Source organism: Telmatherina bonti (assembly GCF_933228915.1).
Source record: "Telmatherina bonti genome assembly, chromosome: 9".
In the NCBI taxonomy this organism is placed as follows: Eukaryota; Metazoa; Chordata; class Actinopteri; order Atheriniformes; family Telmatherinidae; genus Telmatherina; species Telmatherina bonti.
Genome location: NC_136627.1, coordinates 13927521 through 13942975, shown reverse-complemented (window position 1 = coordinate 13942975; position 15455 = coordinate 13927521). Strand labels below are relative to the sequence as shown.

General features: G+C 38.9%; 2 protein-coding genes across 5 annotated transcripts in view; one reads left to right on the top strand and one right to left on the bottom strand.

The window, feature by feature from the left end:
* LOC306760987 (rap1 GTPase-activating protein 2-like) overlaps nucleotides 1-6043 on the top strand; it is a 93612-nt gene extending 87569 nt beyond the window's left edge. For all 4 annotated transcript variants that reach the window (XM_079247054.1, XM_079247052.1, XM_079247051.1 and 1 more), the window contains 9 exons: nucleotides 1120-1206; nucleotides 1323-1466; nucleotides 2452-2601; nucleotides 2910-3016; nucleotides 3136-3234; nucleotides 3371-3497; nucleotides 5450-5552; nucleotides 5676-5749; nucleotides 5904-6043. In XM_079247054.1, the coding sequence (XP_079103180.1) occupies nucleotides 1120-1206; nucleotides 1323-1466; nucleotides 2452-2601; nucleotides 2910-3016; nucleotides 3136-3234; nucleotides 3371-3497; nucleotides 5450-5552; nucleotides 5676-5749; nucleotides 5904-5912 (900 nt within the window). In that variant the 3' untranslated portion in view covers nucleotides 5913-6043. The remainder of the gene's footprint in view (nucleotides 1-1119; nucleotides 1207-1322; nucleotides 1467-2451; nucleotides 2602-2909; nucleotides 3017-3135; nucleotides 3235-3370; nucleotides 3498-5449; nucleotides 5553-5675; nucleotides 5750-5903) is intronic.
* Nucleotides 6044-10289: 4246 nt separating this feature from the next.
* Nucleotides 10290-11155, bottom strand: LOC306760462 (uncharacterized protein). Its single transcript, XM_079246311.1, has 4 exons — nucleotides 10982-11155; nucleotides 10639-10881; nucleotides 10511-10539; nucleotides 10290-10417 (listed from the first exon to the last, which is right to left on the bottom strand). The coding sequence occupies exons 1-4, from the start codon at nucleotides 11001-11003 to the stop codon at nucleotides 10319-10321; spliced, it is 393 nt and encodes a 130-aa protein (XP_079102437.1). The 5' UTR covers nucleotides 11004-11155; the 3' UTR covers nucleotides 10290-10318.
* Between the last annotated feature and the right edge of the window lie 4300 nt (nucleotides 11156-15455).

Here is a 15455-nt window from a genome sequence, read left to right as displayed (position 1 = left end):
CATGCAAGCAATTGCATGACATCCAGATAATGTCTGGAAGTATTTTGGATTTTAAACAGTAATTTGCCAAAGTATTGACTTTGTACATACCAAGTGATAATGACCTAAATGCACGCTTAGCCTATATGTTTGTTCATTGTCATCTGACAGTATCGAAAATTGCATCTTTACTGTAGTTCAATCATTTTAAAATTTGATTTTGTAAAAATATCGACAACTTTATTAAATATCCATCTTTAAACACAGAATTTCTGCATATCACTTTACACTGGACCAAAAACTTATAATTGTTTTCTTGAAATAATAACCAGGTTTTGAAATCCTTATTACTGTCAGTTTTGTCACACTGCTAGTGAAGCCTCACACAGGCCGATTGTTCAGTACTGAAACCGGAACAGGCACAACACCGCCAGGCATTTAAGGTGTTGAATGCTAGAGAGTTACAATAGGTAGCAAACACTTCACACATTCTCATTGCCAAACGCATCATAATCCACCTACCTCAGGCATTTATCACTTTTATAAAACACTTGTCTGTAAGATGTTGGCTAGCTCGTCTCCTCCTCAGAGGAATTTGCTTTAACACCTATAAGGAAGACTGCATTTTGGACTGTCTGCTTCTTCGGTGAGCGTCCCTCTCAGCAAGCCAACGCTTACAAAAATGTGTCAATGCTGAAATGATTTAATTAATATCAACTGGATTAAATGGAATATTTATAGAAATGTTTATTTTTGTGCATTGTTCCTGTTATTTCTTCACAGCTGCAAGTCATTGCATATGAAAGATCTCATAGACTAACCGTAGCTGGAGTGAGTTGCTTTATTTTAGATCATGACTAAATGGAAACTGCACTGAAGAAACATGTAGGCATTAAATTACTCAAAGAGACATTGCCACCCTTAGAGATGGCTTGCGTGATATAAGTACAAACAGAGGGAACTTGAGGCAGATGGGAGTTAAATCATTGATATTCCTGATCAGACACAGCATGGAGCAACACTGTAATCTATAAGATGCTGATAAAGGTCACCTTTTCCTCATTACTGACCTCCTCCACCTTCCTTTCTAAGTCATTATCGAACCCCCTCTCCTTTCTCTGTCTCCCTGTCTCCATCCAGGGTCCTGAGTTTCGCGACTTCCTGCTGACAAAGCTGATCAATGCCGAAAACGCCTGCTACAAATCTGACAAATTCGCCAAACTGGAGGTGACGCACATTGCACTCAAACACCACAGCAGGTCTTCAATCACTTCTCAGCTGCCCCCAATAATCATTTTCCCGATGCTTTCCCAAATGGGCTTTGTGCGGACACTTACGTGCAGGGGCGTACACGAGCAGCGCTGCTGGACAACCTCCACGACGAGCTGCACCGGCAGAGCCAGGCCGCCTTGGGTATGGGCCAGGTGGGGGGGGAGGAGGACAAGCTGGAGAATGGAGGACACGGGGGTCTGCTGGAATCATTCAAGGTGAACATAAACCCACACAGAAGCACAGCTAATGATTTTCTTTTTTCCTCTCTCAGCTCTGTGACATTTATTTAATCACTGTCATTACAACACAAGGTCAAGTAAATGTCACGTCTGTAAAATGACTTGAGGTGTTGAACTATTGTTGTCACGGCTGCTGCTGCCTTTGTGTGTGCTCAGACATACACCTCGGACTACACCACAGTAGGTGTGCAGGTATCTGTGTTTATACCAGTGTGTGAATGTGAATTCAAAACCCTGCAGTGCTCACACTCCCATTTTCTCTTTCCTTCTCTCTGGTCTTCTCTCTCCTTTAGCCCCTACGGTACACCCACACTCTTTTATTCAGTTAGTTGATATTAATGTTTTTTTTTATATATAACTTTAAAATGTGTTATTAATTAGACAATTTTGCTCTTTGCAGGCATTGTGGACAGTTGCTTTGCACTTTCTGCAGTCAGTCCTGGGGGGCACTGTTCTCATTGCTGTCATAGCAGTTGCTGTGTATTACCTTTCTGTATTACTGTAACTAAGAGAGAGAATAATAATAAAGTTTATTCTATAAAATCTGTTGTGTTTATGTGTTCCATTAAATTTAATGTTGATACATGTCTATTCAGTTCAGTATAAACAAATAAGAAATACTTAGATTGAGTCAAGAAATTAAGAGTTTATCAGTTAACTCAACTATATTGATAAGAAGTGTAAAACATCTCCTATATGCAATTGTCTCCGTCACTCTTTTCTTACTCCCTGGAGAACTGCGCCCCCTGGGGGTTTCTTCCTACAGTAACATCTCCTAATTTATTTGTTACAAAAAACTGAAAATTGACCTTAGTGACTATACAGTCCCATCTCTTTTAAAACTCTTATTTAATTTCTTTAAAAAAATATTTTTCATTTTATTTTTTAGACCTTTTATTCTGTACTGGCCTCTATTTGCTCTCCTCTCTGATTCTCATTCTTTGCTTCTTTTCTATTCCAGAGAGCAATGCGTGTGAGGAGCCACTCCATGGAGACCGTGGTGGGGTCCCACCGTCACCGGAGTCCTGGGGTCGGAGGTGGAGTCCCAGCCAGCCTCAGTGGTGGAGGACTTCCTCAGACCACCGGCGAATGCACAAAGAGCACCTTCACTGTGAGTAAAACATTGACGATGAGTTCCCCTTGTTTCAGCATGCAGCTGAATCCCATTTCACTCAGCAGTTTCTGAGTTGCTAAAAGGCTCGGCAACTTTTATTTTATTCAAAATCTGCTGATGAAATGTTTGTGTCAGTTGCATTTTATACACGACACTTTTCACCTTCAGTAGCTAATAAGAAGAGTTTTCAATAGTTTTTTGCAAAACTAATGTTAATTCTTGTTAACTTAGTCATGGACTTTTAATTATTTTTAATCATTTTAGCCTGCAGTTTATAGCATAATTCTGTAATCTGCAATCTTCAGCCTCCTGGTCTGTCAGCCAAGTCTCCTCTGAAGAGCCCTGTCAAAAGGCGCTCAGGTCTCTTCCCTCGCCTCCACTCCAGCACAGAAACCCCATCAGACAAACGCAGGTCTGTGCAAGTCGTTTGTAAATGTCATTATTTTCTGATTGGCACTTTATTATTATTTGTTTCACTATAAGCTTCTGCAGCTTAAATGCTGTTCTAATTTTGATTTCTCTTTTCTGCAGCGACCAAAAGCCAGCAGAGGTCTGTCCACTTTCCCAGGAAGTTAGATCAGAGACATCATCCAATCCCAGCTCACCTGAGATCTGCCCCAATAAAGAGAGGTGAGCCAGAGTCATTAAAAAAAAAAGGCATGTTAAAAACAAGTTGTTTGGGAGAGCACACAGTGATGTTTAATCAAAAACCAATGTGATTTTCTGCCTCTTCATGTTGTTGTACATCTGTGTTTTTTATCAACAGGCCTTTCATCAAGCTGAAGGAGTGCAGCAGCAGCAGCAACCGGCCGAACATCTCTCGCTCTTCATCCAGCACCAGTAGCTTCAGCAGCACCACAGGAGAAACAGAAACTCTGGAAGAGCTGGAGACGGTGGGTATTATCATTTAGTTTCAATCAAAACCATCTCGTTTTCTTTTTCTATTCTTCTCTTTTTTTAAAAGAAAACAATCTAAAGGAACACATTTTAACAGAAAATATGGTTGTTGGAAATGACAAAGATTTTGTAAATAAAATAATCCAATAATGGAAGTTAGTATTTATATTCGTAATGATTGTGTAAAATGTAAAATGATACTTTATAACAATATTACTGTCAAATTGTTCTTCCTCTCAGAGTTTTCGTGAATGCACCACATGGATTTGACACTAACAAAGTGATGGCTTAAAAACCTAAGGACATAGTCAAGGCTGGAATTTGATGCAGAACACCAGAGAGCATAAAAAAAAAAAAAGACTTCTTAGACATCAGTATTTTTATTCTGTAACAGGGTTGTGCAACAGTATTATGTTTCATTCTTGTTTATTTTTCTTTTTTTTCCCTTTTTATTAATCCTAAAATGGTTATTTTGTAACATAATTGTGATTTGTGCTGTGTAAGTGGATGTTTGCATACCGATTACAGTAGTTTATTATGGTGTTGTCAACTTAATGATGTCGTTAAGGCAACTATGAGGACACTACAATGTCTTAGATCACATTTTATCTTCAGTAGCACTCCGTCTAATTGTTCTATCATCAAAGCCAGACTATTCCATGTTGTAACTGCTCGTCTGGTCATGCACATGGTAGTGCACACAAGTCCATATGTTTATAAAATCACAATATAAAAGATTACAGTATGCAGTGTGGAGATCATCAGTCCTCAGATCACGTGATTGTAAAGGGGGGTCAGAAATAAATATGATCCAATACCAGTTGCAGTACTCTGCTTAAATCACAATGGAGTCAAAAAAGAAAACTGAAGAAGAAATTAAATCAGGACTTCGTGGTATTAGCACAAAGCTAGGCATGTGTGTCAATCTGGAGTACAATAGGAGGCAGAAAAGCATTCTTACTATTGGCTTTTTGTGAGAATTTGAGTTTAGTGGGCAGAAATAGTCAAAAGGAGCCCGAGTTAGTCAAACTGAGAAAAAATATCTTGTGCAGAGGTCTAAACTGGAGCCTTCTGGTGTAAAAGAAAGGTGGCTTTTGTCAAAAACTGCTTTGATACTGCAGGAAGTTTAAGAAAGACAAAAGCTATATAACAACTGTGTCATAATCAGTCCTCCTTTTTGCTTTAAAATGTTCCATTTTGGGATCAGATACACTACTCTTCTTCATGGTAGCGTAAACATATTAGCAACAGAATTATTTAAAATGGTAATACTGAGGATTTAAAAAAAGCAACTTGATGAATGTAGCAACAGATCTGTCCGAAAAAAAAACAAAAGAGGGGCCCAGATTGTTGCTTCTCTGCCGTTTGTTGAGTTAGCATTAATGGCAAGTTGGCATTTTTAGTGGCAATGTTTCTCAGAGCTGCACTCTGATGGGAATAATAGCTGGGAAGGTCTCACAGAGGTCCAAATTCATTAAATCTGTTATGAAAAAAGGGTAAACTCAGAATTAATATGCTTAATAAGTAAAGTTTAATAAGGAAACTTTAAAGGAACATTTCAACATTTCAGGAAATATGCACATTGTTTTCCTTGTTTTCCTGTTAAGCGACACATGTGTCTCTTCTCCCGGTTCTAATGCTTATATGATGTTACTATTGGCACTATTAACTATTTGGCACTAAAAGCTTTTTTCCATCAGCATTTTATAAAGATTTACACAGTCACTTAAATAACTACAATGAGCTTTTGTTTAAAAAAAAAAAAAAAAAAAAGAAACCGTACACACCACTTCCTTTCACAGCAGCTCTCACCTTTATTGACAGGAACTTTCAAACCACCTTGTGCTAAATATAATTTTTTTCTTTTAGTGAGCCTCTTCAGTTTCTGACCTATTGCACCTCTTCCTTCACATTAATGTCACTTCTCTGTGCCCTTTCCACCCTCCAGGCCAGTCATCCATCTATAGCTTCTTCCTCAGCCTTCAGCCCTGCTCTCAGCATTGACAGCCAGGGATCTGGAACCCCCGTCATCATGTGCCGCAGTCCAACAGGTAATCCACAACCTATGGAGCTTGAAGAACTCACAGTTAGTTTAATAGCATCCCAGAAATGACTGTTTCATTTCCTAATATACCCCACCCCCCGTTTCCGTTTTCTTCCTCTGTATTGTGCAGATGGTAAAAGTAAGACATCACCCAGGTCGAACCTGAAGTTTCGTTTTGACAAAATGAGCCACTCATCCACAGCTGTAAGTTTTGTCGGATGTTTGCAGTATATTGACCGTATTGACAGAAAACTCCTTAGTCTGTTTTGCCTTTTGTAAAGACACATTATCTATGTATCACTACTCTTCTAGTACTCTCCTCTAACTGGCCTCCCCGCTTCTCTCTTTTCTCTTGCAGTCTGAGTAGTTATGTGGAATTATAGAAAAAAACAAGACTTGCACACTGAAGAGGCGAGACGGACGAAGGCAACTGAAAAGAAGTCACAACTACACAGCTACTTTCTAAAACCTTGAGCAAAGGATAATCTGGCGACCACCACCCCCCCCCCCCCCCCCCCCACCCCCACCACCACCACACACGCACACATACACACTATAAACCAACTGATGAATACTGTGAGTGTAACATGAGGGGAAACAGCAGACATCTTTACATTCAGTTTAACTGACTTAGCTGCTGAAATGACTGAAAACTTGCTGCATCATAATCGTTGATTGTTCTTGGCCTGGCTGTAATACTGTGTAGGCCGAGCTAGACTCCGCCTCTGCTTTTTTCTTAAACGTCATCTTTCCCAGAGAAAGTTTATGGCCGAACTGTTAGCCGACTGTTTAGTACTCAGTGGAAATAATTACAGATAACAGGATATTCCTTTGTACCATTGTCCTTGAATGGCACATTTGGTGAAAGTTCCTCTTTTGCCTAAAAGAAGAAGGTAGACTAACACACAAATACAAACATGCACAGAAGTTAACGTACAACAGGCACAACGGCAAAGCCTTGAAGGTGTCAACACCGGATGTCTTTTTCTCAGCTGTGGTACACAGCTTTGTGTAAATTATTGCTTTTCTAGAGGACAGTTATGATTTTGGAGATGCTTTTGTAACCTTGCTAGCTGCTGCATAGTGTCCACAGCACTATAATGTTGACATGCCTCTTCCTAGCACATCAGTTCTGCATTTGTAGGGGTAACCTCAAAGCCCTGGTTAGTAAAAAAAAAAAAAAAAAATTAGTACATGTGTGGAACAGTTGGAGACAGCTGCCAACACATTTTGCCACTAGCTTATTTTAGCCAAAGCTGCGCCTTACAATCTATCAAAAGCCCTTTTCTCCATCCGTGTGTTCTGTCTCTGTGTGCCTCTCACTATGTGAGAGGATGAGAATTTTTCGGGATCTGGTTACAGCACAGTTGTGGGTAGCCGAACAACACCCACATTTGCTGAAAATAGACGTTGCACTTACTGAAAACATTTCACCTCCTTAAACCTCCCATTGAAGCTTGCTATCTTGGTGTAAAAGCGTGTTTGTCTGACGGTGTTTGTGAAAAGGAAAGTCTCTTCGGTGTTGTTGAGTTTCCCTGTAAGGGAGATGAAGAAGGTGACTTGAAAAACAATGTGTCGGATTGCGGCGAATCTTTGAAATACCTTTGGCAAAAACACTTGAATGTGAATTTACTTTTTTGTTTTTCGAAATACTTTGCTTTCTTTTTTTTATTAGTTATCATTTCAAAGTCTAAAATTGCAAAGCCACTTATTCACAAGCACAACAAAGCTGTTGATCCTCTTTAATCTTCAGTTCTTCGGCATTATTAGCCCAGACTCAGCACAAACTGAAGTTAATCAGCAAAGACTTTGATGGAATTTTTTGGATTTTTTTCTTTTTTAAGTGGTATAATGTGAAGTACTTAAGAGTAGTAATACCTGAGATTCAGTTGACCTGTCTAGCAAAATTATACAAGTTTTGAAAAATCTAAAAATAATACACTGGGTGAAAGCTGGGTGGATTAAATCCTATTCATAATAGGAAACTCTGGCGTCTACGTAAAGATGGACGTGTTCAGCTTTCTCAGGAACTGAAAACTTCAGATTCTTGACACTCTGCTGTTAGGATTGTTATTTTTTTCTGCATTGGGAAAGATCTGCTCTTTTCAGATCAAAACACTGTGACAGTAATTGGTAATGACTAATATCAGACACTGCTGAGCAAAAGCTGGCCTTCCTCCTGAGTACAGTTAGTTTCTAAGACGAATTTTACACACCTGGATAACGAGGCTTTAACCCATTAAGACATGTGACTTAGCCACTGTATGGTTAGAAGTCAATAAATCAGGCTGCAGTGTCACCAAGTGTTGCTAGTGGCATTAGTTTAGAAGAGGCAGTAGTCACCCAAACAGGAAACAAGGGAAAACAACAGCGGTGGACATCTACTCAAAAAATTAAAAAGAGATGTAAAATAATATCTGGAAATATATTAGCCAATCATACATTTGCTGTTTGCTGATGGCTGCTTTGCCTGATGAGACATTTGTAATTGAAGCCTTTCTTGTGCAGCAGTGAAAGTAGCCAACATTCATGTCATGCACTGCAGTCAGAGCACTGTCCGTTCAAAAATCATTCTGATGGAGATCTAAGCTATTAGCTACTCAGGGGAGGGTGACAGAGAGAACTATTCTACCTTCTAAAATACTCAAAAAAGTTTAACCACATTAAATAAACACTGTGAGTTGGAATTTTCACCATATTGCTTTTTTACAGAGGTGGCAATTCCTGGTCCAGAAAGTAAAAGTCCTGCCATGTTTTTGGATCTACCTGTACATTTAGAACATGTATTTTCACTAACAGGCTTATTTACCTGGCAAATAAACTCTGCTCACTAAATTCAGCTCATCGTGTGACTGGTTGGAAGAGATGGCGGACAGGACTTTTACTTTCTGGACCAGGAATTGCCACCTCTGCTTTTTTTTACCAGTTAGTTGTTTAACTTCTCACTATTATTATTACTTTTGCGCTTAGACATTGCAAGAGATTTGGGGATGCATTTAACTGTATCTTGCGAATATTGAGCTTTCATTCACAATTCTGTCAATCAAATCACAAAATGGCAACTGTGACAATGAAAATGGACAAAAAGCCTGGAAAACACAAGCTAGCTGTTGAATCTTTGCTGAAGTAGTGCCTAACAATGAGCTAACAAGTAAGTCTGAAAAATGCACCATCAAAGATGTTCTTAAACTGAGAAAATCAAGCCAACAACTGTATAATGGGAAAGGGAAAATGTGTAAACAACCTGCTCCAAAGGGTGGCTATCCTTTAAATAGCCCACACCTTAGCTCCACCATCAGAATTCCTCCCTGATTCTCTAAAGGGAAAACACTCTGTTGTCTGTTACAGGTATTGCACCAAAGCTGGAAATATGCTTGCTTTTAATTACTTGTCTACTTAATTATCATGGCTCCCACATGCCTTTTTTTGTTTGTTTGTGCACATACGCACTAATGATTGCTACTCGTTTGGAAGCTGTAATATATGAGTGACTAAGAGGGCAGTTTAGGGACCAATTAGACTGGATGTAAGGTCAAAGGTTTGAGACGAGCATTACCAATGATGGAAAGTTTAAAAGATAACACACAGTGTGCTTGTTTTATGGGCCTTACATTTAATCTGTTATCACTGCTGGGTTGTTTTTTGTTTTTAATTTAATTTTGCAACATTTTCCAACTTTCTCTGTTGTCAGCAAGTTTATAGTTTTATTTACATTTTACAAATTCAGCCACTAAATCCAGTCTGAGTTCTCAAATGTGCCCCCTGGTGGAACCCTTTGATAACAAATGTAGTAAACAAGCAAATATGTGAACAGTTCTGCTCATGACGGAGATTGTTGTGACATGAATGCTAGACTACAAAGCAAGTATGTTCTCAGCCTAACTGCTCATAAGTACTTCATGCAACGCCACTCGACAGAAAACCAACAAAAAAAGATTAATAAAAGAATCCCTTTAAATGCATAGACAAGTTTCCAGGGTGACCAAACATCTTAGAAACATTTGAAAGATTGTCTGTGTACTCTCACTGTGCTGTTATTAATATTTACTTAGTAGTATAAAGATTTACAGGCTTGATTTGCCCAAGTTACAAATAGCCTCTGTATTTTTGTTTCTCTTAAGTTATTTTAAGGAAAGTTACTCATGCAGTACCTTTCTCATATGCCTAAATGAAAAATGCATGTGCTAACAATTACACAAAATCCTCAGATGTTGTGGACCAGTGATTACCTCGAGGAAGGAAAGCAGGGACAGAAATCCTCTGAACAGAAGCAAGAAGTTCATATGTCACGTAGTTTGTAGCAGGTATCCCCCAAAAATCCCTTCAGCCTTTTTTCTCCGTTGATATGCTTAATTTATTAAATGATTATTTCTTTTGCATTGATGTCATGTACAAAATGTCCCTGCAGAGTATGCTAATTAAAGTAAATGATTAAAGGAAATATATTAATTTAAGAGATGTCTGAAAATGTATATGTATATTTAGTTATGTAATGTGCCATTGAAAATTTATTCTGAAATAAAATGTTGTATTTTTTGTGTCATTTCTGTTCTTTTTCTTGAATGGTTTCCTCACATTTCAGTCTTTTAATTCACTTGAACACTTTAATACACATAAATACATTAGGAAAATATTGCAACATTGTAAAAAGCAACAGATTTCTATAAAGACTGGCATGTTTTTATCTGTGCTCCTTGGTGTTTCCTCATTTAAAAAGGCACATAAATTCTGAAGCTTAAGCAAGTCTGAAGAGGCTCATTCATTGTTTGGCAGTCAAGAAAATTTGAGTGATGAGTAGACCGTAGCCTGACCAGATTCTCTCACAACCTCACGCTGCCCCAGAGCTTGCTGGGAAATGTCTGCATACACCACCTACAAATGTGGGGAGGATAAAGAAAGATGGTAAAACACATATAGGGTCACACAAATTCTATATTCTAGGCATAGACTAAGACATGCACCCACCTCAGTCTTCTGCTGGGATTTGGGTCGAGCTATAAAATACAAACAGTACACTGAAAGGTTAATATCTGACACTTCAGGAACTTATATAAGCGACATCACTGATCAATAATGGGAAGAATAAGAAGCACCTTTATGAATGGGAATGCTTCGTTTCTGTGGTAACGGACATCGAGGCGGAGGCTGTGGAGGGCCCTGTGCCATGCGTAGTTGGTTTTTCTGTACAGCTGTGTATATGACCTGTGATCTAGGACGTGGCTGAGGCTTGATCCGTGAACTCAGGCAGCGAGCCAACCCCAGAACAACAGGAAGACAAAGGGACGCACCAACACAAACCATAACCCTGTGCAAGAACTGTCTCTGAGAAGGGACAGCTGTTCGATGGGAAGGTCAGAAGAAGAAGGCACATTAATGGCATTGGATAAAACATACATTATGTAAATCTGGTCAACACGTGTGTCAGTTTTTTTATACCTTCTGTGACATTCACATGCATCCAATGTCCCACTCCAGTGTTACCATCACTCCAATTAACTTTGCATCGATATGAACCTTCATCTGATTTGTCGACACTCAGAAATTTAATCTCCAACTGAGTTTCATTGATGCTGATTGTCAAGCTGGTGAAATGGTGCCTTGCACTTTCTTTAACGGTGTTGATCTTTGAATGATCTGTTGTATTTTCCAACGTCCAATTTCCGTTCCAAGTGCCTTCACAATACTGGACCACACAGGACAGAGACAAGCTGCTTCCAGCAGGCGCGTAAAATGTCTCACTTCTTCCTAAAACAGCCTTTAGACATTCTCCAGCACAGAGACCTTGATGAGGAAGCTTAGTTTTGGTCATTAAAGCACACAAAGCAACTGTAAATGTGGTAAAATAGTGACTATTTCTTCAACATTAGAGCTTTATTTGAGACAGTTAGAAAACCCTCTTTTACTTCTGTGGTTTAACATAATGGAGCATCATTAATTTGTTTTCTGTTTCTCTGAGCATTGTTCAACTTGACTTTTTAGTGAATCTCCTGGGACATGCAATTCTGGGTAAATAATGTAGCTTCTTTATTTTTTTATGTTTCCACTTGGGAAGAACATATTGCTTCTATAAGATCAATGCTAATGCCTTTCTTAGCATTGCCTACCAGAATAAGACGTTTCTCTGCTTTAAGACTAAAACATGAATAAAATCTCAGATTTGAGTACTCACCAGTATGAACAATGCAGACACAGCTGATAGCAGAGAGGAAGGAGGTAAACATGTCTAGCCGACACGGTGTGGATGGCTCATCTAAGGCTGGTTATACTTCCCCTGTTCGGATTAAGCCTGCATGTTTTGACTCACTGAAATAAGGATGTTAGTCTGTTTAGCCTTTTTTGGAAAACTCCTCTAACTGTTGCAATAGCAGACCTCATCAAGACGCCCTTTCTCTCACTTTCTTTTCCTATTTTCTGTTATCAAGCTCGGATTTCGCTTTCCTGCCATGGCCATATGCCAGAGGGAAGGAAGGAAGTGACCCACTCATTTGACCAGCCCTCCCTCATGCTCTTCCAAACAAGCACATAAAGGTTAACATGCTAAATTACAGGAAAGCAAAGACATTTGCTTTTCAACAACAAAATGGGCTGATTTGCAAAAGACAATCTTATTCAGAGGGCAAAGATCACAGACTTGATCCTTTTGTGTCACTTTTGGTAACATTAACTGTAACACTCTTAAATCAATTTAGTGGTCTAATAATTTTTAATTCTTGTACATTTTATTTATGCTATTTATACTATTTTATAGCATAAAAATGTCAGTGTCATGTTCTTTCTCACTCTAATTCAAGGGAGGTGTCATGCTGATGTTACTTTATAATGTTGCTTTAGATTTACGTGTTGGCCTAAACATGTAAATCTGGGGTAGATATGACGGAGCAGACAAAGAAGGTGATAAATCTGAGCATTGACCTTCCTAATCAGCAGTTATCACTTCTGCAATGACAGTGAAGTTGAGACATTGTGTAAAACTCAAATAAAGACAGAACACATCTATCCATCCATCCATTTTCTGAACTGCTTAATCCAATTCAGGGTCGCGGGGAAGCTGGAGCCTATCCCAGCTGGCTTTGGGCGACAGGCAGGGTACATCCTGGACAGCTCACCAGTCCATCGCAGGGCCACACAGAGAGACGAACAACCACTCACGCTCACACTCACTGCTATGGGCAATTTAGAGTGACCAATTAACCTATCATGCATGTCTTTGGACGGTGGGAGGAAGCCGGAGAACCCGAAGAGAACCCACTCATACACGGGGAGAACATGCAAACTCCACACAGAAAGGCCACTGACCAAACCTTTCCCCAGCCAAGGATCGAAGCCTTCTTTCTGTGAGGCCACAGTGCTAACCACCGTGCCACCGTGCAGCCAGACAGAACACAATGATATGCATATGTTTTTTTTTTTAACGTTTATTCAATTGTATATACCCCAAAGGTAAATTATTTAATGCTCAAAGTGATAAACTTTGTTTTCTTTTTTTTTTTTTTGAATATGCATTTATTTTGACCTCAGACGTTCCAAAAAAATCTGGAACGTGACATGTTTAACTCTGTCTTAAAACACCTTTCTTTTTAACACTCGATAAGCACTTGGGAACTGAGGACACTAGTTGTTGAAGCTTTATGGGTGGAATTCTTCCCCACTGATGTACATCTGGTGCCCTGTCACAGTGGTGTACCACTGCCCTTCATTACTTATTCTCCTTATAGATGAAGATTCTGACAATTATGGTTGCAAGATTATCATTTTTATTTTGCTCTTGAACATTTTAAAGCCTGTTTAAGGGGAGAAAAAAAAAACAAATCACCCACTAACCGTCAATAATAAGAACCCCAGTCTCTCTGAACTGGCCAGTGTTAATTCCTTTTGGTAGTGGAAATTTGAGCAGGAATGAAAATGGTTCTGTGTGATAACTACTTAAAACTGTGCACATATGTACTGTCTTCTTCAATGTGTATTTTAAATATGCTACTAAACCCATCAAAGCTAGCACCGGAGTTTAAAACTCAGTGGGTTCTCACTTTGCAGAGATTTTATCCATATAGCACCATAGTAAAAATATAGAATATGTATTTGAATATTATTCTAGTAAGAAGAAACTAAAATAAGTCATTTTTAATGCTCTACATTTTTCTGTCATCGACCTTTGATTTTGTTACATGCAGCTCTATCATGCAAAAAAAAAGCCATATGCAAACACAATCCAGAAATCCTATCAACTTCTCTGGGCCAAAGTTTACGAGCCTTCTTTACACCAGCCTTTCTGATTTGCATCCAAGTCCATTTACTCAGAAAATCCACTTCATTTTGGGAATTGTGAAACAGCATAGGAATTCTGATTCAAATCAATGGAGTGGACTCAGTTGACCAACAAATGTAGTACATGCAAGAAGCAGACGAGTAAACATATTGTGGGTTTGGCTTACCATGGGTAAATAGAAATGGCATGCAGTCAGACATGGAAGAATTCTTGACAAGTGCTCATAAAAATATGATCAATCCAAGACTGACAAAATCTGATTCAGCTACACATTTTATGTACTAGAAACCGAAGTTATACTTAAACCAATAGATCAGGATTATTCAGCTCAGTCCAATGAGGGCTGCAGCCCTGCAGGATTTCAGCATATCCCTGCACCAACACACCTGACTCAAATTAAGTCATTGTGAAGACCTTTGCAGGCTGTTGGAGACACTGCAGCATAGTCTTGGTCTATAAGAATACTGAAGCCCCCTAAATAAATTGTGTCTCCAATCAGACCGAATAGCGTACTATTCTGGTGTGATCTCACTCTAAAATGGTCTGAGGCAAAGTGGTGGGACTCTTCTGTGGTAAGATGAATGGAAAAAAACCTAATTCTTTTTTTTAAAAAGAATGCAGAGTCTGCAGGGTGTCATGTCCTGCAGGCTAAACATGAGAGAGATCATCTAGCTTATTTGTGGACAATTTAAAAGTCTGCATCTTGTGATATGATGTTGCATTAGCGCCTCTGATGTGGGGAAGTTACACTACTGTGAAGACTCCATTAATGACAAAAAGCAGAGTTTTTGGAGCATCATTTTATCCCATCCAGACAATGTGACTATCATCAACAGCTTTGCATGTTTCAGTTAGATGACGCTAACAACATACTACATTTCTCACAGTAGTATGGCTTTGCAGGAAAATAGTTGGGGAAATGAAGTGCCCTGCCTGCTGTGCAGAACTTTCATAAATCAATCAAATCAAATCAAAGACAACAAAAGACAAATAACAGACAACATTTGGAGCATCATGAAACAAACAAAAAAATGAAGGCACATGACTTTTGAACAGATACAATTCTGCATCAGACAGGAGATGGACAATACCAGTAAGCAGTCTCCTCAGTTCTTCAGACACTTGTTAAAAGAAAAGGAGACGCTATTGAATGTTACACATCACCCTATTTAAACTTCTTTATTTTTATTTTTTTTTAGATGTCTTCCTACCATTAAATCAAAATATGGCAAATATTTTCCATGAAATGGTCATGTTTAGGTTTGCAATTTGTCTGTTTTGTATTTGCATTTTATAGCACTGTATTATTAGCAACTGGGTTAATGCATCAACAAATATTCCTAATTTCCATAGTTATCTCGACGGATTATAAAGTTCCATTGTTCCACTGATCATGATGCTTACTTTTTTCTAAATCTCCGTACATATGACCTCCATCGATGAATAATGTGAGGTTTTGAGGAGTGTGGTAAAGCGGAAGTTTCATTCACATTTCTCCAAAGTTACTTGAGGAAGCGCTTGTTTAACATGGTTACGTGAACCTCCCGTTAACACTGCGATGCGGTAGAGGAAGTGAGAGCGGCGGTGTTCTTTAGACATATGAAGTACAAGTTAGTTTTTGTTTTCAGTGTGACACAAAACATG